At 47.5% G+C, this 22,003-nt stretch overlaps 1 protein-coding gene across 3 annotated transcripts in view; it reads right to left on the bottom strand.

Annotated features, from left to right (window-relative positions):
- Smim18 (small integral membrane protein 18) overlaps positions 1-22,003 on the bottom strand; it is a 64,662-nt gene that overhangs the window by 32,716 nt on the left and 9,943 nt on the right. The window contains exons 1-3 of one of the 3 annotated variants that reach the window (XM_013025719.1): positions 21,078-21,167; positions 19,350-19,419; positions 14,478-14,581 (exon numbers count right to left, since the gene is read on the bottom strand). In XM_013025719.1, the coding sequence (XP_012881173.1) occupies positions 14,478-14,536 (59 nt within the window). In that variant the 5' untranslated portion in view covers positions 14,537-14,581; positions 19,350-19,419; positions 21,078-21,167. Of the gene's footprint in view, positions 1-14,477; positions 14,582-19,349; positions 19,420-19,507; positions 19,794-21,077; positions 21,168-22,003 lie in introns of those variants that run through there. The other 2 variants (XM_013025726.1, XM_013025711.1) reach the window with 2 other exon arrangements.

Raw genomic sequence — 22,003 nt, 5'->3', positions numbered from 1 at the left:
TTTTTTCTTTTTGCTTATGTGGTGCTGAGGAATCAAACCCAGGGCCTCATGCATGCAAGGCAAGCGTTCTACCACTGAGCCACCTTCCCAGCCCACTTCCAAATATTTTTGAGAAACATTCTTGCTTTCGGCCTAAACAGTGATTTCTTCTGCTTCTACTTCCTATTGTAGCTGGGAGACAAGCATGTAACATCATGCCTGGCTTTTTCTGCTAGAAAAGGGGTTTTACAAACTGTTGCTCAGGCTGGCCTGGAGCCCTGATCTTCCTGATCTCAGCCTACTAGGATGACAGGTATATGTCACAATGCTTAGTTGTTTTTTGCGATGGAGGGTATCACCAACTTTTTACCCAGACTTGCCTTAAATTCATTCCTCCCATCCTGTATAGCTGGGATTATAGACACGACCTATCAGTGTACCAAGATGTGGAGTCTTTTGAGGGCTATGGTGATTTATAGAAAATTTTTTTGTATTTTCCTGCCTTTTATGGTAAATTATGTCTATTTTCTATCTGCACTATTTATGTGACCTATTGTGGTTCTTTGGGTTGACCCGTAGGTCTCATACTACAGATTGAAATTAAATGAGGTTCAGTGTTTTATGCATGTGATATGTACCAGTACTAGTGCTTAAACTTAGGACCTTGCTGCTCTGTTTTTTTGCTCATGGCAGGCAATCTTTAACACTTGAACCAGAATTCCAATTCTAGCTTTTTGTTGGTTAATTGCAGAGTAGTACTGAATTTGTCTGCTCAGGCTGCTTGCTAATAACTTCAATCCTCAGATCTTAGATTCCTGAATAGCTAGGATTACAGGTATGAGCCACCAGTACCCAGCTCATCATACATTTAAAAAAAAGAAAAGGATTGGGAAGGTGGCTCAGTGGTAGAGCGCTTGCCTTGCATGCCTGAGGCCCTGGGTTAGATTTCTCAGCACCACATAAGCAGAAAAAATAAAAAAGCCGGAAGTGGCTCTGTGGCTCAAGTGGTAAAGTGCTAGCCTTGAGCTGAAGCGCTGAGGGACAGCGCCCAGGCCCAGAGTTCAGGCCCCACAACCAGACCCCCCCCCCAAAAAAAAAAGAAAAAACAGAAGAAAAGCTCATTAACTCATGAAGCTGTAACTCTTCTGTGCATCACCTTTATAAGAACAATAAAGGGATCAATAATTAACAAAACAGAAAGGCTAGGTGCCAGTGGCTTACACTTGTAATCTTAGTTACTCTAGAGGCAAATATCAGGATTGAGGGTTGCAGCCAGCCCCAGCACGGAAATCTGAGAGACTCCAATTAACTGGCAAAAAAGCTAGAATTGGAGGCGTGGTTCAAGTGGCAAAGTGCTTGCCATGAGCAGAAAAAAAAGCACTGTAGAGCCCTAAGTTCAAGCACCGTAACACCCCTGTCCCCCCCAATAAAACAACCCAAAAGCTAAAAACATTATGGTAGACTCAAATCAGCAAGTGCTTTGATCAGACAGAAGCTTTTTTATCTTTTAATCTTTTCTGTCTACTGTCATCCATCTTATCTCTGTCTTACCTTCAAGCTCTAGAACATGGCACAGAAGATATCTTCATGTGGCCCCCTTGATTTAGAATTCAGGAAATTCTCCATCTTGTGTAATGCCTTAAGGCAGAAAAAGTTGGTTCTGTGAATCTGGAACTAGCTCATCTCATGGCCTGTATTCTTCCTCCTCCTCCCTGGTACATCCGGAGATCGACTTTACATCTCAAACACATCCTTGCTCTGCAAGGAGACAGCCTTCAAGATCTCTCATACAGTTTGATTGTGTGTTCCTAGGGACTATTACTTACACCAAAGCTCAGCAGTGCTTTTTGAACTGCTGAATTTCAGTTTTCCTGTCTAAAACTCTTTTGAAGTTTTTCAGAAGGCTGAGATCTGAGGATCGTGGTTCAAAGCCAGCCCAGGCAAGAAAGTCCATGAAACTCGTATCTCCAGTTAATCCCTAGAAAACTGGAAATGGCTCTGTGGTTCAGTGGTAGAGCACTAACCTTAAGTACAAAGAAGCTCAGGGACAGCACCCAGGTCCTGAATTCAAGCCCCACAATCGACCAAAAAAGATATTGAGTAATGAAGGGTCTTGCTTCATTGCCAACCCAAAATTACCTGTCTCATGTATACTTTCCTACTACTGTCCTTCCTCTCTCTCATAGTGTTAGGAATTAAATTTAGGGCCTTGCCACTTGAATTATGTTCTGAATCTCTTTTCTTTTTGCTTAGTCTTCATAAAAGGTCTTGTACTTTTGCCAAAGCCAGCCTCAGACCTTCATCTTTCTACCTCTGCCTCCTGAGTAGACTAGGATTACAGATAGGACCACCAGGCTTGGCCTTGCATTTCTCTCTTCTGTTTTGGTAGTATGGGTTTTAGCCTTTACTTGCTCAGGGGCCTCTCTACCACTTGTGTCATGACTCTAGTCCTCACAGGTGAGTTTGTAGACAGAATTCACCTATGACTTGGGATTTAGTATTTTTTACCCCTCCTCCCCCAAATCTGATAGGTAGCTTGTACATATTGCTGAAGTTTTAAAGCAAGGTTGCCCACCTATAAAAGAGTTGTACATTTTGGGGGAGGATTACTTGAAACCTCAAAATGACAGTGACTAAGAACAAAAATGGACATGGTAGAATTTTGCTGACAGGAAAGGGTCAGAGGCCTCAGAAATGTGGAGCATTGGGATGGACTTTCTTGTAAGCCTCTATACTTACATAGACAGTGTTTCTAAGGCAACAGAGAACACATTGAAGGAAGGGTTGAGCATGGGAGGCACCTCCTCAATAAGTGACTGTAATGGAATTCTGCAAAGTCCGAGGTCTCAGAACTTAAGTAAATGTGTATCAGGCATGTATTGCTAAGTACAGTTTGTAATTCAAAGGGTTGTGCCTCTGACATACTCATGTATAATAAGGTTCACCCTCTTTGCTGTCCAGTCTTTACAAGTTTTCCTTTGATGGTGGTACAGGGGTTTGAACTCGAGTCCTTCCACTTGCTGGGCCAGTGGACTACCACTGGAACAGTACCCCCAGCTTGCTTTTCAGTTCTATCATTTCATTTTGTTGCCTATTGCTTTGGTGTGTGTGTGTGTGTGTGTGTGTGTGTGTGTGTCTCTGTGTGTGTGTCTGTGTGTGTGTTAGGGCTTTAACTCCGGTTGTGTGATTACCACTATCATTCTACCACTTGAACCACAGCTCTACGTCTGACTTTTTGATGGAGAATTGGAAGTAAAGAGTCTCTGGGACTTTTACTGTTTAGGCTGGCTTTGAACTATGCTTCTCAGATCAACTTTCCGAGTAGCTGGGATTACAGGTGTGAGTCACCAGTACTTGGCTTGCTAACATCTTTGTGGCATTCTTGATCCTGGGAAAATATTTCAGTATTTCATAATGTTATTACCTCTGAATTTTAAGCCTTGATCCCTAACGCATCTCCTATGATGTGTTAGATTGCATACTGGGATATATGTGAGGAAGATGGTCTTTGTGGAAAATTGATGAGTCTCATTCTGTCCAATGATAATAATGAAGTCTTTTTAGCAGTTCTTCTGGGTGTTTCCCCTAGAAATTCCCAGATAAAGCTGTATTCTCACCTCTGCCAGATCTACTCCATTTAGAAGCAAGTGGGAACAGGCAGAGCTGGGAATTGAGGCAAAGACAGTACTGTGCACTGGATCTATAATTCATCACAACCATGGGAGGCTTTTAGGGGAGAGCTAACAGAAATGCAGTTGAGCATAGATAACGTATAAAAGAGCATTCGACTGTTCTGTCGCTGCCTGTTCCGTATGGCCAGATGATGGCAGGACCCTGGGGATGGAGGAACACTTGATACCTGTTGAGAAGAGTGTTAGCAAAGGCAGTGCAGGAATATCCCATGATTCCTTGTTCTGGGGGTCCTAGGGGAGGAATGCATATGTACAGTCTAGCTTTTGTCAGCCCCACAGTATAGAACATGACTCAGTGTCCATTCTTCCTCTACTGTTTACACTCTCAAATGATTCATGTGAACTTTTTGGTTGTAAACTGAGACCAGCATGGGGGTGGGGGAAGCTCTGCAGTAAGGCTGGGTGCCGTGCTTAGAACCATCGTGTTGCCTGTTGTGGCTGCCTTTGGTACTTCACATGTATGGTTCATTTCTAGTGTTGGAGTCTGAGGGTTGGGAGCCCAGGATCTCTCGGAAATGTCTTAAACGAGCTATGGAACACCCATCCCTGGCCTGTTTTGTTTCCTTAGCATGTGGAAGCACTTTGAGAATGTGGAATTAGAATAGTCCAGCCTGATGCCCTTGGTCTCCCTGACAGCAGGTTAAATGGCACATTTTTTTTTTGTAAGAGGCTTTCTGGTTGGCGGGCAAACCAGCTTGGACATGGCTGGTCTGAGGTCTCTGAGGTTGAGTGGGAATGGGCCTGGTTTGTACTAGGGTAGAAATGCTGTGGGCCCCTCATGAGCAGATTGACAAGGGCACTCTGTTGCAAGTCCAGAGGACCTGGCTTGTGTGGGCTGGCAGCAAACTCCTATGGTTCTGTGGTTTCAGGATGCTAGTGAAGACCCAGGGACCTTTTAGATGACCAGAATTTTGCAAAGGATGTTCAGTGCAAAATCTTGTAGTTTCCTTCCCCCCTGCCCCCACCCCCCCTTTAAAGAAAACATGGGCCTGCCATGTGGTTTGCTAAGCAAACCACAGCTTGAATTTGGCAAGCTTAGCTTTAGAAATGCCAAGAACTGGTTTATCTTGCACTTGACTCAGATGATACTGGGGATGTTTGCTGAGCAGCTCAGACCTAAGGCCTAATTTTAGGGGAAAAGTGTTTCTTTGACCAGATAAAGATTTTAATTCAAGCATCATTTTGTACTGCATTTGGGCCTATTTTTTGTTCAAAAGAAGACAATGTGGGTTGAAGTTAAATGCAAGTTTCTAATTTGCTATCAATGGACATAATTGCCAAGTGTGAGTTTTCTAGGTGGACAAGTGAGTTTTCTAGGTGGAACAGAAGGACCCCATTTTCTTTCCTGCTCAGCCTTCCTAGGAGAGGCGTAGGAATGGTAGCAAATGAATGCTTTGTGGCAAGTTATGTTACAGATAGTGACAAGCCAGGGCAGAGTTCATGTTGGCTTCTTTGGAGACCTGGGGATGGAGTTGCAGAGCCTGGGCAGTTCGGGGAGGCACCATGAGATAGGGCAGTACTATCTGGGATGTTTGCAGCTGCGGCAGGCATGTAGAAATTTCTTTGTGTACCTTGAGGAATGAACTCAGGGCTTGGGCACTGTCCCTGAGCTTTTTCACTGGAGGCGCTTCTGGCTTTTTGGAGGCTAATAGAGAAGACTCTCAAGGATTTTACTAACTGGGCTGGCTTTAAATGGCAATCCTCAAATCCCAGCCTCCTGAGTAGCTAGGATTAGAGGCATGAGCCATTGGCATCTAGCAAAACTCTTCAAAGTGTCTGAATTTTGGAATCTTTCTCAAACTGGTGACTACATTTAGTTTGGTATCATCATCGAGTTAGAGGCATTTTGAGGACTAGTATTTCAGAGAGATAAAATCACTGGTCAGAAACTTTGGTTAAGGAGCTGTAAAACTGTCACGAGAGGGTGTTGCAAAATGGTTTAAAAGTCGAGTCTGGAGAAAACCATGTACTAATCCCCAGGGAAGAGCGTTGACTGCAGAGACAGGAGATACAGCAGGACACCTGTCCATGCTCTCCGCACTGGGCATGTCCTCTCTGCCCAAGGCCATCTGAAGAAATGTGAGCCCATATCTTGACCCCGGCACAATCTAGGACATCAGCCATACCTCCATCACTCTATTCAGGATCTGTAGTGGTGACAGGGTTTGGGGCAATAAGGAATCCATGGAAGTCAGGTGGCTGTGTAAGCACTGGGTTGAGCAAACTGGAAACCTGAACAGGACAACTCAAAGTGCCTTTAATTTGAAATTTTGTTAGCAGCGGGTAGAAGGCACATTATTATTACTATTATGCCAGTCATGGAGCTTGAACTCTGGGCCTGGGCGCTGTCCCTGAGCTCTTCAGCTCAAGGCTAGTGCTCTACCACTTGAGCCACAGCGCCACTTCTGGTTTTCTGGTGGTTAATTGTTAAAGGGTCCCACAGACTTTCCTGCCCTGGCTTTGAACTATGATCCTCAGATCTCAGCCTCTTGAGTAATGAGGATTACAGGCGTGAGCCACAGGCACCTGGCTAAGGCTCATTATTTTAAATGTACGGATTAGTTGTATAAATTAGTTTTATGTTCATAAGAGTCCATTTTTTAATGAAACTGAAAGATGGCTGTTAACATCATGGAGCCTACAAATTAGAATCTATTACAAGGGAGTAGGAGTGGACATTTTCCTGATCTCAAATTCCAAATGACACTACTCATTTCTGCTCAGTGAAAGACAGGTGTTGAACACCCACTTCATTACAGTTTCAAGTTATTGGACAGTGTGGAATTTATTCTAAATTGGTAAATACCTCTGTTTCATCAACCACCCTGAAGCTTCTTGTGCAATGGCAGTGACTTCATAACACTCCTTTGGAGCCAGCTGTTGCGGTCCTGGTGCCTGGAAGTGAGAGGCTTACAGATGGCCAAAGGGAAAGCCTTCAGCCTGCAGAACCCGGAGATGGCTGTGCAAAGCCATCTGTTAGCTCTCCATGTATCCAAGGGCACTGGCCATGACTTGTGTTTGGTGGTCAGTCTCCTCTGGCAGAGTGATGTGCAGTGTAAATCACATGACTCACCAGTGATGGTTCTAATTAGCTGAGAATTAGAAGGATGAGAGCATATAATCCTGTCATCCTGGCTAAGTCTGCAGAAAAACTTGTGATACTTCAATAGAATTTGCACAGTCTTGAGCTCAGGCTTTGTAAGCTGATGTGGATGGCAGTCAGCTGAGTTCGTGAAGGAGTCCTAAGTGGCCGCTGCTGGCTATAGGACTGCATTTGTACAGATCCCTGCCTCTCCCAGTTCCTCCTTTAATCTCTGTGTTTTAGTAGCCAGGGAAGGACTGGTCCCTAGTTTGCATTATAGGACACATTTGTGCTGATCTTGTAAAACAAGCAATAGTGTGATAGCTGGAGTAAAGAGTTTATTTCTTAAAATGACAATAGAAAAGTACCTTTCAACAGTTTAGGAAAGTCTAACTGAAGTGGCTCTGGTTTCCTCAGGATTCTCACTTAGAGCCTCATGCCAAGGGCAGGTCCATGACCGCAGCAGTGATGCAGCCGGGGTTCCCAAGCTGGTGCTTCCTTTACGGCAAGAAAGATGAGCCTGCCTCTCCTAGCCCAGTTTATTTGTGGTGACCTTTAATATATCTTAACATTTCTAGTGAAAAAATAATGAAACAAAACCTCACACCAAGCATGTATATAATCAGTAAAACTGAAAGTTTAACATGAGCAGATTGTGACTAGCTATATCAGCAGTGGGAAACTGAGGTCAATACAATTTCACACGTGGCTCTTGTATAGGAGGAGGGGGAAGAGCTGAGCTGGCTGACTCTGCAAATGTCCACTGACATTCAGTTTTGAACAAGTCTGGAAGCAAAGCCAACAGTACTCATTGCACGTGGTCGCTCGTTCCTTTCATCCTGATCGGTGCCATGTGGTAAGGGAGTCTCGTAGTGAGCACACGGTAGATGGTCTCTTTGGCACAGTGCTGCTCAAACTCCAGAACACCAGCTCAGTTGGGCCGATGTCTTGCAAAATCACTTCAGACACATACACTGGCCATTGCAGCCACGTGAGCGAAGTCGGCTCTGCCTCCAAGCCAAGGTCTCCCTTATGGGTGAGGCTGACTCAACAGTTCCACTGGCCCAGAGTGGGAAGGGAGTAGTGATCAGCAGTCAGTCACACACTAGGAAAAAAGAGAAACTGCAAAACAGAACCCTTGGCACCCAGGGTCTGCAGCCACAGGGTTTCTAACGGCACATCTGCTCAGCTTCACCAATGTTTTCTATGCCCAGAAGGGAATGTGCCATTGAGGCAGAAGCTTCGATTGTCTCACAGGTTATCCACCGAATTCTCCACCTTGTATTTCAGAGAACAGGTCTAACAACACAACACTAAAATATCCTGGACTCGGGCCAGGCACCGATTCTCTACATTCACAATGCAATTCTGGAGCTTTTGATTCTAGTTAGAAACATGCAGCTTGTTTTTAAAAGGAAAAAAAAAATAGATCTTTTTAATTACAAGCATTCAAAATCAAGCACAAAAGTTGTGATGCAACCCAGTGTAAGAATTCATACGTCATACTTAAAATGTTTGGTATAAAAATACTCACTTTCTTGGATTGTTGACTTTTAGGTTTTGTTTGAAAATCTCAACTGTACAGTACACAAATGTCAGACCATGCATTCACAAATAACACACTATTTCTTATAATTTTACAGTGTAAAAGGGTAAAACATTTTTATTATATCTATTTTAAGAAAAACAGATGTGTGATAGAGGCTGTGGCAAAGTCTTGAAGGGATCAAAACTGGGCAAGGTTTTTCCAAGCCTGAAACAAAGTAGGTCGAGAGAGCAGATTAGAAGATTGAATCCAGTCCTATCCCCTAGTGCTGCAGCTCCCTATGAGAGAGTTTATAGGGGACTATCTGACCATATATAAAGACTGCCCAAGTCATTAATGGCCTCAATGATTCATGGGTAGCATATATTCTGTTTCTTATCTCTCGGAGCTTGAGTTCAGGATCTGCGCAGTGTCCCTGAGCTTCTTTTTCTCAAGGCTATTACTCTATCACTTAAACAGAAACCACTTTTGGGTTTTTCTGTTTATGTGGTACTACAGAATCGAACCCAAGGCTTCACGCATACAAGGCAAGCAGTCTTCCACTAACTGCATTCCCAGCCCCTCCATTTCTTTTCTAGAGCAAACCTAAAAGACCTCTCCCTCTCTCCCCAGCACAGAGGCAGGAAAATCCCAAGTTGTAAGCCATTTTGGGCTACAAAACATGACCCTTCTCAGTTTCTTCCCTCCCACCAAAAACCACCTCTCCCTGAAGTTGCAAGGAAATGCTCATGTAACAAGAGGTTTCACTCTGTGTGTAGGTGGTCAAGCCTTACCCCAGAACCTTCTGCCCCAGACTCCTGAGTGCTTGGTTTACCTATTTAGGTTCAGGATATGTTGTAAAACCTTCTGGCATTCATTTTACTTTTCCAGCTCCTGTATTTTCTTGCCATCTTACCAGAATGTGGTTGTAGAAAAGGTGTTCACAGGTTTGATGCTGGTGGCTCATGCCTGTAATTCTAGTTACTCAAGAGTCTGGGATCTAAGGATTATGGTTTGAAGCCAGTCCAAGAAACTATCTCTGATTAACCAGCAAAGAAAACTGAAGGTGTCGCTTAGGTAGTAGAGTGCCAGCCTTGAACAAAAAGGCTCACTAAAAGCCAGTGGACCCGAGTTCAGGCTCTGGTACTGGCAACACAAAGTATATGCAAATACTTGTATGTAGGAAGACATTATAAAGAAAACATTGAAAACTGTTCGAAGGTAGACTGGGAAAACATATTTAGCAATAAATCCTGAAATCAGAAAAAGGGACAATCTTTTTCTTTTTTTTCCTTTTTTTTGGTACTTGGGGGCCTTAAACTCAGTGCCTAGGTGCTTGTCCTTGAGCTCTTTTGCTCCATGCTAGTGCTCTCAGTTTGAGCCACAGCTCCATTCCTGATTTTGAGTAGTATAATTGGAGATGAGTCTTACGGGGACTTTTTTGCCCGGGTTGGCTTTGAACCACAATCCTCAGAACTCAGCCTCCTGAGTAGGTAGGATTACAGGCATGAACCACCGGCTCCCAACTTTAACCTAGCTTTTAGATAACAGTACTAGAAATAAGAGTTCAAACAAGAGAGTGCCTTGATTTGGAAATGCTCTGGAAGGATCCCTGTGCTTGGTGACCCCATTGACTTCCAACTGCTCCCTGTACTTGGATTCTGAGTAAGATGGACAAGTAAGCAACCTCCTGTAGGACATTCATTCCTTTTGTCTGTCTCTGATGCCTGCCCACATGCTCTGTGAGGAGATCAAAGGGCGCACTGTTTTCTCATACCCATCCTTGGTACATGCAGGTCACATGTGAGGAGGCTGATTAAAGAGGATGCTTGTCATCTTGGGGGTCCTCACCAATGCCTGACCTGCTGCCCTTTAACTGCCAAAGGCTCCTCTACTCAAGGACCCTGGTTCACAGAACTGGCACAGCCCCCGTTCCTGGCAGCTTTCTAAAGCCCTGCAGTCAGTGGAGCTTCTACTTTAGAGTGACTCATGGCGGATGGCACAGGGCAGTCCTGGACTCTGGGAGCAGTATGGGTTTGTGTTACCCCCCCTGGGCCCTAAGAGGGCCACCTTGGAAAAGCAGCCTAGACAGCGTGATGCTGCATCCCAACAGACCAAAGGAGTCCCAAAAGGGACCAAATGGTTATAGAAAGGAGAGACTCACTGTGCTTACATGGGTGGGCTTGCCCAGGGCCAGTTAAGATACCTGCCTTGTTTTCCAGAAGCTCAACAGCCTAAGCAAGTGCACACTGCTTGCCTCCCCCTCGTTCTGGTTCACAGCCAAGTGCAGGGCATTGCTTTCCTCATTCCTATCGGCTTCTCCCTGGACACTTCCGCCAAGACCTTAAAGGCAACATACTTAAATCCAAACCCATCACTGAGTGGCACCCCCACTCCCTGATACAGCCAGCTTTGTCCGGCCATCTGTTCAGCACAAGTTTGCTACTTTGAGTCTTCTGTGTTTGGCAGCAAGGTGACAATGCTTCCTTAAATTCCTGTGCCCTGTTCTCAGATGTGTAAGGTTTGTCCCACAGTGTGTACTTTCTTTGGTCCTAACCAACTATAGTGCATCTACAAAATATACTGTCTCGTGAAGCCCACCTTCCTGATCCCATCAACCTACAGGCCTTCCTGTAGGAAGATATGGCAAAAACACCAAGTCATTCAGAAAAAGACTCTTAAGAGGTCAAATAAAAGGGGAGCAATGAGCCACTAATGGTCTTTTTTAGACCAAGGGCTGCTGAATCCCAAGTGATACCACAAAAACATTTTAACCTTCACAAGGGAAATTGTCATTATTGTGGTCTATAATGTTTGTGAATTCTATGAGCTTTGACAATACAATTTCTTCCACATCGGGTGGTATGTACATGTCTTTCCTTTTGCTTTGTGTAAGCTGTTCCCTCTTTGCCTCTCATTCCTTCCTTCAGCCCTTGGTCTTAATAAGACCCAGGCCTTAGAGCCAGGAGATCTGCTGGGGGTCCCATGCTGTGCTCTGCCCACCAGTGTTGAGGGGGCTTTGGGAAGCTCCCTGGGGAAAGGGAGGGAGGGGGGAAAGGAGGAAGCAAGGGTCAAGCTTTGTAAAGCTCAGTTCTCTTCTCCCTGCACCTCTGTACAGGAAGAAGAGTGTAAAGGCCTGAGTGATTTTGGCTGATTAGAAAGGCTGATCTTTTGAAGTACAGGAAGGGAGAAGAGAAGGAATCAAGAGTCTGTAGTAGTTTCCTGAGCTTTCCAGAACTTTGCCATGTCAATATAATTCTCACATGGGAAAAGAATGTATCCACACTGCCATCAATGTTCCCAGAATGAACACAAGGTCAAAATGTGGCTATTTCAGTCTCTGTAAACAAGGAAGAGGTTTAGCTAGGAATGGAGTTCAAACCTTGGAATGTATTAACAAGGACATTTAAACAGAATCCAAAGACATCCGGGAACATGAAGCACCATGAAGGCCAGTGGGCCAGCCGGGTGAAGAGACACAGATTCTTTTCACCAAGCCTTTCCCAAAAGGACTCACAATACTGCAAGAGAACGGAACACACCATCACCTAAACCTCCACTATGGGGGGCAGTTTGCAGTTTTTTGCTCCCAGTGCTGAGAAAAAAACCATCCTGGCCTTTTCTATCTCTATATATCTTTCCAAGTTAAACTCTTCTCATTGATTCATTTTCACCAGAAGTCAAAGAATCTCTCCATCCAACTCTAAATAAGCACAGCACACCTCATCACAAAGGTCTGCAATTAATGAGTTTGATTCAACTACTGATAGCTAATTTGTAATAATAAAAGGAAGTTCAAAGTCCTTGGGCTACAAAGTCCATGGCCTATGTAGCCCCTAGGGGAAGTCTTCTGGAGTTTGGAATAACTTTCCCTGCTCCAAAGATACCAATCTCTAGCCTCCCTGGCTGAGTCAGTGCACAGCTCCACACAGCCAAAGCCAAGTCTAGACCTAGGGATGGATGGTAATCTTTCTTCCACAGCCATCATCCATATCATCCCTTACAGTGTCCTCTATCCTCAGTTTTGGATGGGCCTCCTCTATACTCATGCCTATAACTCCTGTGGCCCAAAGAACAGAACAGCCACCATCAGAATCTACTCTGTACCAAGATACTTGTCCCCACTTCCACACTATCCCCAAGGCCTGTCATTTGTCTGGCACAAAATCACCACCAGCTCCAGTTGCCTAGATTGGGTTCGTGTGCTTAGAATGACAGTTCAGTTGCTTTACTACATGAAAAAAGTGTAAGTAGGGTGCCAGTGGCTCACACCTGTAGTCCTAGCTACTCAGGAGGCTGAAATCTGAGGATCATGGCTCAAAGCCAGCCTGGACAAGAAAGTCCATGAGACTCATCTCCAACTAATCACCAAAATGTTGGAAAGTGGAGCTGTGTCTCAAATGGTGGAGTGCCAGCCTTAAGCAAAAAAGCTAAGTGAGAACACGAGGCCCTGAGTTCAAGCCCCAACACTGGCAGGAAACAAAATGTCAAGTATAAATGGGCATAGTGGCTCATGCCTGTCGCACCTGCAGTTGATGGTGGATATTACTAGTTGGATAGCAGTTCAAGGCTGGCTTGGGAAAAAAAGTGAGATTCCATTTCAGCCAATAAAACGTTTGACACAGTGGTTCATGCATGTTATTCCAGCTATGTGAGAAGCATATAAATAGGAAGGTTGTGGTCTAGGCTTCTAGGCGTAAATAGGAAACCCTATTAGCAAAACAAAGAATTACTACCTGACTTATGGAATTGTAACCCCTTTGTATAACACTTTAATAATAACAATAAAATTATATTTTTTAAACAAGGAAAGAAAACAAAATGGCTGAGGGTGGCTCAAGTGGTAGATTGCCTGCCTGGCCAGCACAAGGCCTTGAGTTCAATCCCCAGTGTCACAAGCAAAATAAGAGGAAGCAAAGTTTAAGTGTATGGCTGGGTCATAGCTTGAGGCCCTGGTGGGAAAATGGATCAAGATTAACCTGCTTTCAAAAAAATTTGCATGGTGGCTTTAAATAGGCCTTTTAATTTCCCCAGAGGAAGGGAAAGAAAACTGACTTTTGGAGGAGTTTGAGTGATAATACAAACAAGGATATCATGAGTTTCCTACTGAGAACCATGACCAAAGGAAAAGCTATCAGAGTCAAAGGCCACAGAAGCCGTGGGGTGAATGCGGGAAATGCTCATGTCATGGAGGAAAGCCGTCAGAAGGGAGCATGGCCTTACTGCAGAGGCTGCGGCCTGTGCATTCCAGATGCATGCATTCTGAGCAAACACCGAACAGTGCCGAGCCCTATAAATGCCATCACCAACTTGGCCACCACTGCCTGGCCCAGCAGGCACCTTGCCCACTCGGGTGACACATCTTTTTTTATAGGCCCCTCTTAGGGATGGAATCTGACACCTTATTTGGCATAAACTGAGGCAAAAGTTGCTGTCTGCTGGCCTGTGGCAGGATGCCAGGAAAGCTTTGCAGATGGAAGCCCCTGCATGAGGTGCCTGGCAGGCAGGTCACCTCTGGAAATGGATGCTGTTATTACTTTTGAAGACAACTATCAGGGCACCCATGGCTCATGCCTGTAATCCTAGCTACTCAGGAGGCTGAGATCAGGGGATCACAGTTTGAAATCAACCTGGGCACGAGACTCTTCCAATAAACTACTCAAAAAAGCCACGAGTGGTGCAGTGGTAGAGTGCCCACCTTGAGCAAAAGAAGTTCAGGGACACTACTGAGGCCCAAAGTTCAAGGCGCCTCCCCCGCCCCTTCTAGGACCAGCAAAAAAAAAAAAAAAAAAAAGACTACCAACTAGGACTGAGCATGGTGATACACACGTGTAATCTCAGCACTTGAGATGGAAGCAGGAGGATCTTGAATTTGAGGGTGACCCAGGACAAAAACCTGTCATTCAGCATCTCTGGATAAGGTCAAGGGGAACATACATCATAGATAGGTTTCCAACAACATGCTACATTTGTAAACAAAGCGTAGGAGCTGCAACGGAAACACTTCATTTAAAGATGCTAGTGGAAAGCCAAGTATGTAAAGCCAGTTCACCTAAGAACACCACAGTGCACGTGAAGACTACTTGAACCTTCCCTGCCAAACCACCTGAAGGGGAAGAGCCAGGAATGTGGACCTACCTGGCAGGTTCTGCTGGTGCCATCTTGCCCACACCCATCAGCATCTGCCTTTAGCACTCACCTGAAAGCTCCAGTTTTGCAGAACAGCTGGACAGCAGTCGCCACCAGTGAAGATGTCATTAATATCCCCAAGACAGATTGCAGCCGCCACCACACACCTGGGACCTGGGTGGACAGATTTCCCAGTAAGCCTGTGCAGCGGCCTCTCCTATAGGTGCCTGTGGGGCCAGCCTGGTTCCCCCCCCCCCCTCTTAGGTCTAGGACTGGAACTTGAACTTGGTACCTGATGTTCTTGCTCATTGGCTAGCACTCTACCAATCTAGCCACACCTCCAACCCCAACCTGCCTATCCGCTAGGGAGCCAGGACAAAGGGACCAAAGGCTCTGATGCCAAGCTGAGGTTAGCTGCCACTGCAGAGGCACCTTACAAGTAGTGTGGCGAGTCGACAGCCAGGAAAGCGACCTCGGGGCTCGGTGGAGCAGTGTAAGGTGCTTGTGGGGCCCACACAGGAAGTAGTGGACATGTGGTTAGATTCCCTCGGACTGTGTGCTAGCCCTGAGCACTTTCCCAAACACTCTGGGGCTGCACACAGGCTCAGAATGGCAACCAGTCCTGGGGGTGTGCGAGGAGCTGTCTCAGGCCCAAACAGCTTTGGACAGCCGCAGGCCATAGGAGAGTTGTGTGCTGTCATACAGCTCAGTGACTAAGTTCTGCTCCCAGCACCTTCTGGAAAACAAAGCCCAAAGGGAGCACATCTGTGAACGTGTCCTCGATGCCACAGGAGGGCTCAGCATTTAAAATAAGAAGGAGCAGAAACTCAGCAAAAACTCTTCACCTGCAGGCCTGTTTCTGGGCCAGCTGTTGGCCACAGACTTCCTGGTGCCAAGGAAAGGAGCCTAGCTCCAAGCCTGTCAGTACCAATGCTTCTGCCCCCTAGTAGTTCTCAAACTTCCATCCTGGTCAGGCTGATTTTTTTTTTAACCCTGTCTGAGAGAGACAGTTTCCAACACGCAGGGCTTCCTGGATCGGGTGATGGAGAGTAACAAAACCTAACTCTGAGTCCTGGACTCGGACTTGGACACTGCTGAAGGTGTGGTTGGCACTGGAGGCCGAAGGAGGGCAAGCTGGGGAGCCCGAAGGAAGGCTGCCCTCCTGGACTTGTGTCTTCTTGGAATTAAGGGGAAAAAACGCTTTCCCTAGAGTTCCACTGGGAAGACACTTACAGATGAGTATGCATGAATCTAGTTTCCTGGTAAAAGCTGGGTTATTTAAGGACACAAATATTCGCCCTCACAAACAAAAGCAAGCAGCTCCCCATGCTCGCCCAGCCCTGCCTCTCGCCGGTGCAATGCTGCTGGCTGAAGGAGTCACACTGACTCGTGGTCTCTGGGTTTAAGTTGATCAGGAAGGCTCCCTAACCCCGACCCTCCATTCTCAGGAGCCTAGGGTTCCTAAGCCCCCCACTTTGAAACGATGACAACCATGGCTGTGCAGACAGTGGGCTTGCCTTGGTGGGCTCTGAGATGACCCCCAGATGCATTCGTTCTTTCAAGCGGAGCGCACAAGCCACCTGCATGTCTCTGAAAAGCTGATGGAAGAGTGGTGGGAACAGGAGGGTTAGGCAGGTGGGCTGAGCTGAGCTGAGCTGAGCTCTTGGGCCACCAAGACTCAATGTCCAGGTCTCACACAGGGCGCTACCTTTGCAGAGCACAGCTACAGCCAGCTGGTGCACATGGCTGAGAAATCTCATGAGTCCTAAGAATATTCCCGATCTACACTGCCCCCAATCCCACCAGGAAGGCTGTGTGACTCTGATGACCTAGGGCAGGACAAAAAGCTTGCTCCTCTGGCTCTTCATGTGTATGGCAAACTGATCCTTTCCACACAGTATTGCGCACTCTGCGGTTCTGGGCCACACGGCTGACTCATTACCAAAACTTGAGTGATGGGGAGCTACAGCATGCAGACAGACTGAGCACCATCCATCAGGCCGCATGCTCAGCACACTCAGCACCAGGACAGAGAGGAGATGTGCACCTGGCACGGTGGTCTTGTGTATGACATGAACACCACAATTGTGTTAAACCCTGGACTTTGTAGGGGACACAGAATGAATGGATCTTGCACACAGCAGACACACGCATGTTTACTTAGGAGCTACTTTAGCTGACATCTCTAGCCATTACTTTCTCTTTAGCACTAAGAGGCCAGAACGGATAAATTAAAAACCCCAAGAGCCTCTGAGAGAGCAGGCGGTGGACTGTTTAGGATTTGAAAAATGTCACTTGACACTCCATTACACCAGGAGTGAGTGACACGCAGGGTGTGGTGTCTGATACCTGGCAATTTTTCTGCCCTCATGTGATTGCAGGGACCACGCGTGGGGGAATTCTCCCAGGAATGGAGGAGGCTGCTGGGACAGTGGCACTGGGGGAGGGGGGGAAGGGGGGAGAGCACCTGCCTTTTGTTTGTTTTTGACAAACTTGTTTTGCCATAATGTGTTTATATTAGCTCATCAGTACCACAGTTTCCAATTCTAATTTACATTTCCCTAGGATTACGTAGCTTGGAGTATTAGCAGTCTTGGAAAGAATTTGATGCAAGAGACCAGAGCTGCAGCAATGGCTCCATAACTGAGTGGACCTCATTCTGAGTGCAGCAGTAATGGGTACTATTACGCACACTCCCTCTTCACCTCCCTTCTTGCCTTTCTCCGGACAGTGGTAAAAGTCTGGCCTAGAGTCCATGATAAGCTATCCTCAGGAGACTTGTATGCTTTGATTCAGATCTGTACGTTGAAAGGAGAATAATCGCTAGAACTATTTTGGTAGCCATTGCTGCCTCTGGCTAACAGGCTTTCTTAATGGGTTTGGAGTATAATGAACTGGAAATAATTACAGTGAGTTGAGCCAGGTGTTAGTGGCGCAAATCTATCATTCAAGCTATTGAAGCTCAATCTGAAGAGTGAGGTATGAGGCCAGCTGCGACAGAAAATTCCAGCAAAAAAAGCTGGGCTGGCGGCATAGCTTAAGTAGCACAGTGCCAGACAAACAAGTAAGCCCAGTATTTACGAGACCCCGAGTTGATAGCCTGGTACTGGTACAGATAAAGACCAGATGCTTTTCTTTTACTTTTTCAAGTGTTGGTATGGTACTGTGGCTTAAACTTGGGGCTTGGCATTGTCCCTTTACTTTTTACACTCAAGGCTAGTATTCTATCACAGCTCCGCTTCTGTTTTTTTTGGTGGTTAGTTTTAGATATTCTCATGGACATCCTTACCTGGGCTGGCTTTGGACCACAATCCTCAGATCTCAGGCTCCTGAGTAGCTACGATTACAGGCATGAACCACTAATGCCCAGCCTAGGATCTTTGAGTGAAAATCAAGCTTGCCTTCCTTTCAGCCTATATATAAAAGCTTAAAAGCCCCAAAGCCCTTCCTCAGACCCTGTGTCAGCATTTACACACATTCTCCACCAACAGACATCTCCATACTGAAGGCTCTTCACTCATAGAAATCACCATATTCTTCTTGTTCCTAGAGCACCTGCCCAGCTCTGCTGTGCCGCTGGTCTGGGTTCACTGGCTCGTGCTGGGTGAAGCTCTTCCTCGGAAAACAAAGGCCTCCCTGTGACTCAGGGCAGGAGTTCAGCTGGAAATGCTGAGCTCAGAACTACACTGAGGGAGGCCACGCAGCAGCTCCCAGGCCCACCAACGGACACTTTGGGCCAAAGGGGCAACTTGCCTGTGGAAAACAAAAGCCAGCACTCTCAAAATCCCATTCAGAGCTCTTCCTTCCCATAAGAGGGCACTGAGCTTCACGAGGCCAGCTCTGGCATCCGTCATTCCTGTTACCTTTCAGCCAAGAGTGCTCGCAAACTCATCTCCACTCGACTAGAACCCAGGTCGCCAGAGGCCAGTTCTTTCCACAGAGGACCTAGCGCCTCAAGTGACCTCTCCCAGCACATGGAACTCAGCTGTAGCGATGGGGGAAGAAATGGAGTATCAGTTCTACTTGGAACTATTTTAATCTTAAAATAGAAGTTCTCTAAGGCCAATGACTAAAATGTTAGTGTTTGACACATGGGCACACAGCTTGCCAAGAGTCTCCCATGTTTCCAACAGGATGAAGGTCTGTTCCACCCTCCTCTCATTTTTCTGACAATTCATTGACATCACACACCGAGCTATGCTACCCTGCCCTTGACAGGGATCTAGTGACCACACTAAACTACAGAAAGCCCTTAGAAGTTTTGGAGAAATGCTATCACTTCCCCATTTATAAGGAAAATTCAACTGATGGCTTTATGAAGTAACAAGTATTTTCTGGTGCCCGATGGCAGCGGGAAGCCAAAGTGGATAACACTGTACCCATCAAGACAAAAAGAAATCTTGGGCCGGGGACATGGCTCAAGTGGTAGAGAGAATGTACCTAGCAAGCACAAGGCCTTTAGTTCGAACCCCAGAACAACAAAACAACCACCTAACTCAAAACACTTAAGGCAAGCCTACTAGGAACAGCATAAGAGAAACTTAAGCATTTCAGTGCATGACTTACTCCTTTCAGCTTGAGCAAGGCTTTTGTTTAATGCTGAGAGCAGCTATGCCACCATTCTATAAAAAATTTCCTAAACGTGTTCTCTAGAAACTGGCGCTGATGGCTTAGTTACAAAGTTCAATGCACAAGAATCCGATTTTAACATTAAAAAACCAACCAACCCCCCAAAGCAGTACAGTCCCCATCCCTCACTTTCCTCCAAGAGGCAAACCTTCATTTGAGGGAGATACCTTGCCAGCTGAGAGTTCAAGGTTTTCCAAGATGAACAACCAGGATAGTGAAGAAGGTTTGAGTGTGTAGAAGTGTCCACTGCTGTCTGCAGACACGCAGCGTGGACCACATGCATACACATGCCCTGCACAGAGCAAGTACTCACACAGCGTTCAGCAGAACTGACGGGACTTCCAGCCCTGAGAAGTAGCCTCGGAGGGAGGGAGCCAGCGCATCTGAAAAGACACAGGAGGCGCCATGAGCCAGGGGTCCCACCTCATGATCTTCATAGCTTCGCACTGCTCCTCAACGGTACCAGCTTACACCAGCTCTCACGGGACTTCTGGAGGGGCCGGGAGGCACCACAGGACGCTGCTGTCTCCTGTGAACACACAGTCCGAGTTCTCAGGGAAGCACCTGCCTCGCCAGTACCAGTTCCTCCTCGCCTCCCCCTTCCACGCCAAAAGCCATTTGGAGGCGCAGTCCAGCCTGGTGAAGCACCCAAGCCAGGGCAGCTGCCTTCCTTGCGGTTTCTTGAGGAGCATGTGGCTGGCAGGGCATGACCCTTTCCTGACAGTGGCCCGATCACAACTTGAGATTCAGTTTAGGATTCTGACTTGGTGGGACCTGCAGTCTTTGGCAGAGAGCACGCGCGGGTGAGACGCAGCTCTCCCTTCTTGTAGATTTTTTTTTGGTTTTTGGTGCAGGTCCTGGGGCTTGAACTGAGGTACCAGGTGCTAGTCCTGATCATCTTTTTGCTCTACCACTTGAGCCACACTTCCACTTGTGGCTTTTTTGGTGATTAAGTGGAGATAAGAATCTTATAGACTTTCCTGCGTGGGCTGGCTTTGAACTAAGATCCTTAGATCTCAGCCTTCTGAGTAGCTAGGAATCCAGGTATGACCCACCAGTGCCTGGCTTCTTTTAGATCTCTATAGTAGGCCAGCATGACACAACTGCCAGTGAAGGCTGCTTTGGCTGCTTGGTAGAAGGTTCCAAGAGAACCAACAGCCTAAGCAGTCTGTCCGTGACAAGCATCCGCCTCCTGCCCATTTTGCCCCTAATCTGTTGCATGGGGGCAGGATTTGCCTGTGGCTGCTCTTTGTATACTAGAAGGCCAGCTTCCCGGCACTGAGCAGCACCAGAAGCCTGCTACGAGTGGAAGAGAAATGACATGGAAAGCAGAGGGCCTGGCGGCAGTGGCGCCTTCCCATGGGGCAGGAGAAAGCATTATTCAAACATAGAAGCATGAGGATGAAGCAGGAGCCGTTCTGGCTGCATGGGGCTTAGATGCAACCAACACCGTCAACCCCAGGGCTCAGGGCTTGCCAAAAGCCCACTGCCCACCTGTTCATACGTGGGTGCTGCAAGTGCCCATGGCCACACAGCCCCACCAGGTCGGATCCAGGACTAGGATGAACCAGAGCCGCTAACCTTGCCCTGCTCCACGTGCCTCAAGGGCCTGCTCAGAGGGCCTGTGCGCTCTGGATGCGGAGCCAGACTCAGTCTCTGGCCCAACTGAGACAGACACCAGGGCTTGGCAGGCCCAAGGATCCATTCTCAGCTGCGTCTGACAGCAGTAACCCCCTCGAGCCGCCGGGCCATCTGTGTAGGTCTCCTCTGGGGATGTCAGGCACGAGCAGCCGGCAGGTAGCAGCCCGTGCAGGGGACAAGGCTGTTTGTTGTGTGGGAGCCACCACAGGCTCCGCTCCTATCGGCTGTGCGACCATGGTGTCCACACTCTTGCAGCAGGGAAGATGAAGGAAGAGGGAGGAAGGCTCCCTGCAGTTAGGTAAGCACCACTGCTGAGAGGAGAGAAATACAGGGGGAGCGGACAGGGAGGAAGGGGTGCAAAGAGGGACTCAACAGAGGAGACATGGGGCGCAGTACCTACCGTGCTCACGGCCGTGGGCCTCAGTCCACTTGCTCACTAAGTGGAGAGCAGAGTCGGAGCTGCCTTCCTGATGCAGGTGGGAAGGGGAGGGGGAGGGGGAGGGGGGCCGGGCACTGGGCCCGTGGGGGGCGGGGCGCTGGGGACTGGGCTCCTCAACACAGTGGGGTGGCTCATGTGCACTGGGGCAGTGTAGAGCGGTGGTGGTAGTGTGGCCTAGGTGTGGGGCAGGGGTGCCGAAAGGGGAGTTTCAGAGGAGACATTAGGTGGGTTGCTGAGGGACAGCTGTGAAGTGGGTGGCGTGGGGCTGGGGTGGGTGAAGGTGACCCAAGAAGGAAGCCCCTGGCCACCAGCCTCCGCCCCCTGCCCCGCCCCCCCATGCCTGTCTAGGTCTGGCTTAGGCCTCACACCCACAGCCTCAAGCTCTCAATCACACACGTGCCAGAGCTGGCAGCGCCACCTGGTGGCAGGGCTGCTTCTGAGTGGCAGAGTCCAGCTGAGCTGCAGTGGAGGATGGGGTGAGATCGTGGGCTGGCAATTTTGGGGTGCACGTTGTGGTAGGTGGATGGAAGGAGGGACCCCAAAACTCATCATCTCTCTGTGGTCCAAGCTTGAGTCACTATTGTGTCTCCAGACACCTAAGGCTACCTCTTCTTCCGGCTCCTCCAGCAAGTGCCCTCTGCCAGCAGAGGGCAGCGCCCACCTGCTGAGCACACTAGAAGATGGCTAGGTGAACTCCTTGTTTGTGTTGGTGCCAATCACTGCAGCGTGAGGGACCAGCTGTTCTGTGGCTTGGGGGCCCAGGTTACTTTTGGAGGCTACTTCAGATGTATCTTGAAGACTCTTTAGAGACAGTTCAGCAGGGCATCTGACTACACATTCTGGGCATATAATAAGGAACTGCCTTCCATGGGAAGTATGATCCCGAT

This window comes from Dipodomys ordii, unplaced genomic scaffold, assembly GCF_000151885.1.
Source record: "Dipodomys ordii isolate 6190 unplaced genomic scaffold, Dord_2.0 Scaffold4, whole genome shotgun sequence".
NCBI classification, from domain to species: Eukaryota; Metazoa; Chordata; class Mammalia; order Rodentia; family Heteromyidae; genus Dipodomys; species Dipodomys ordii.
The sequence above is the reverse complement of the archived record's forward strand: the minus strand, read 5'-3'. Positions and strand labels throughout refer to the sequence as shown.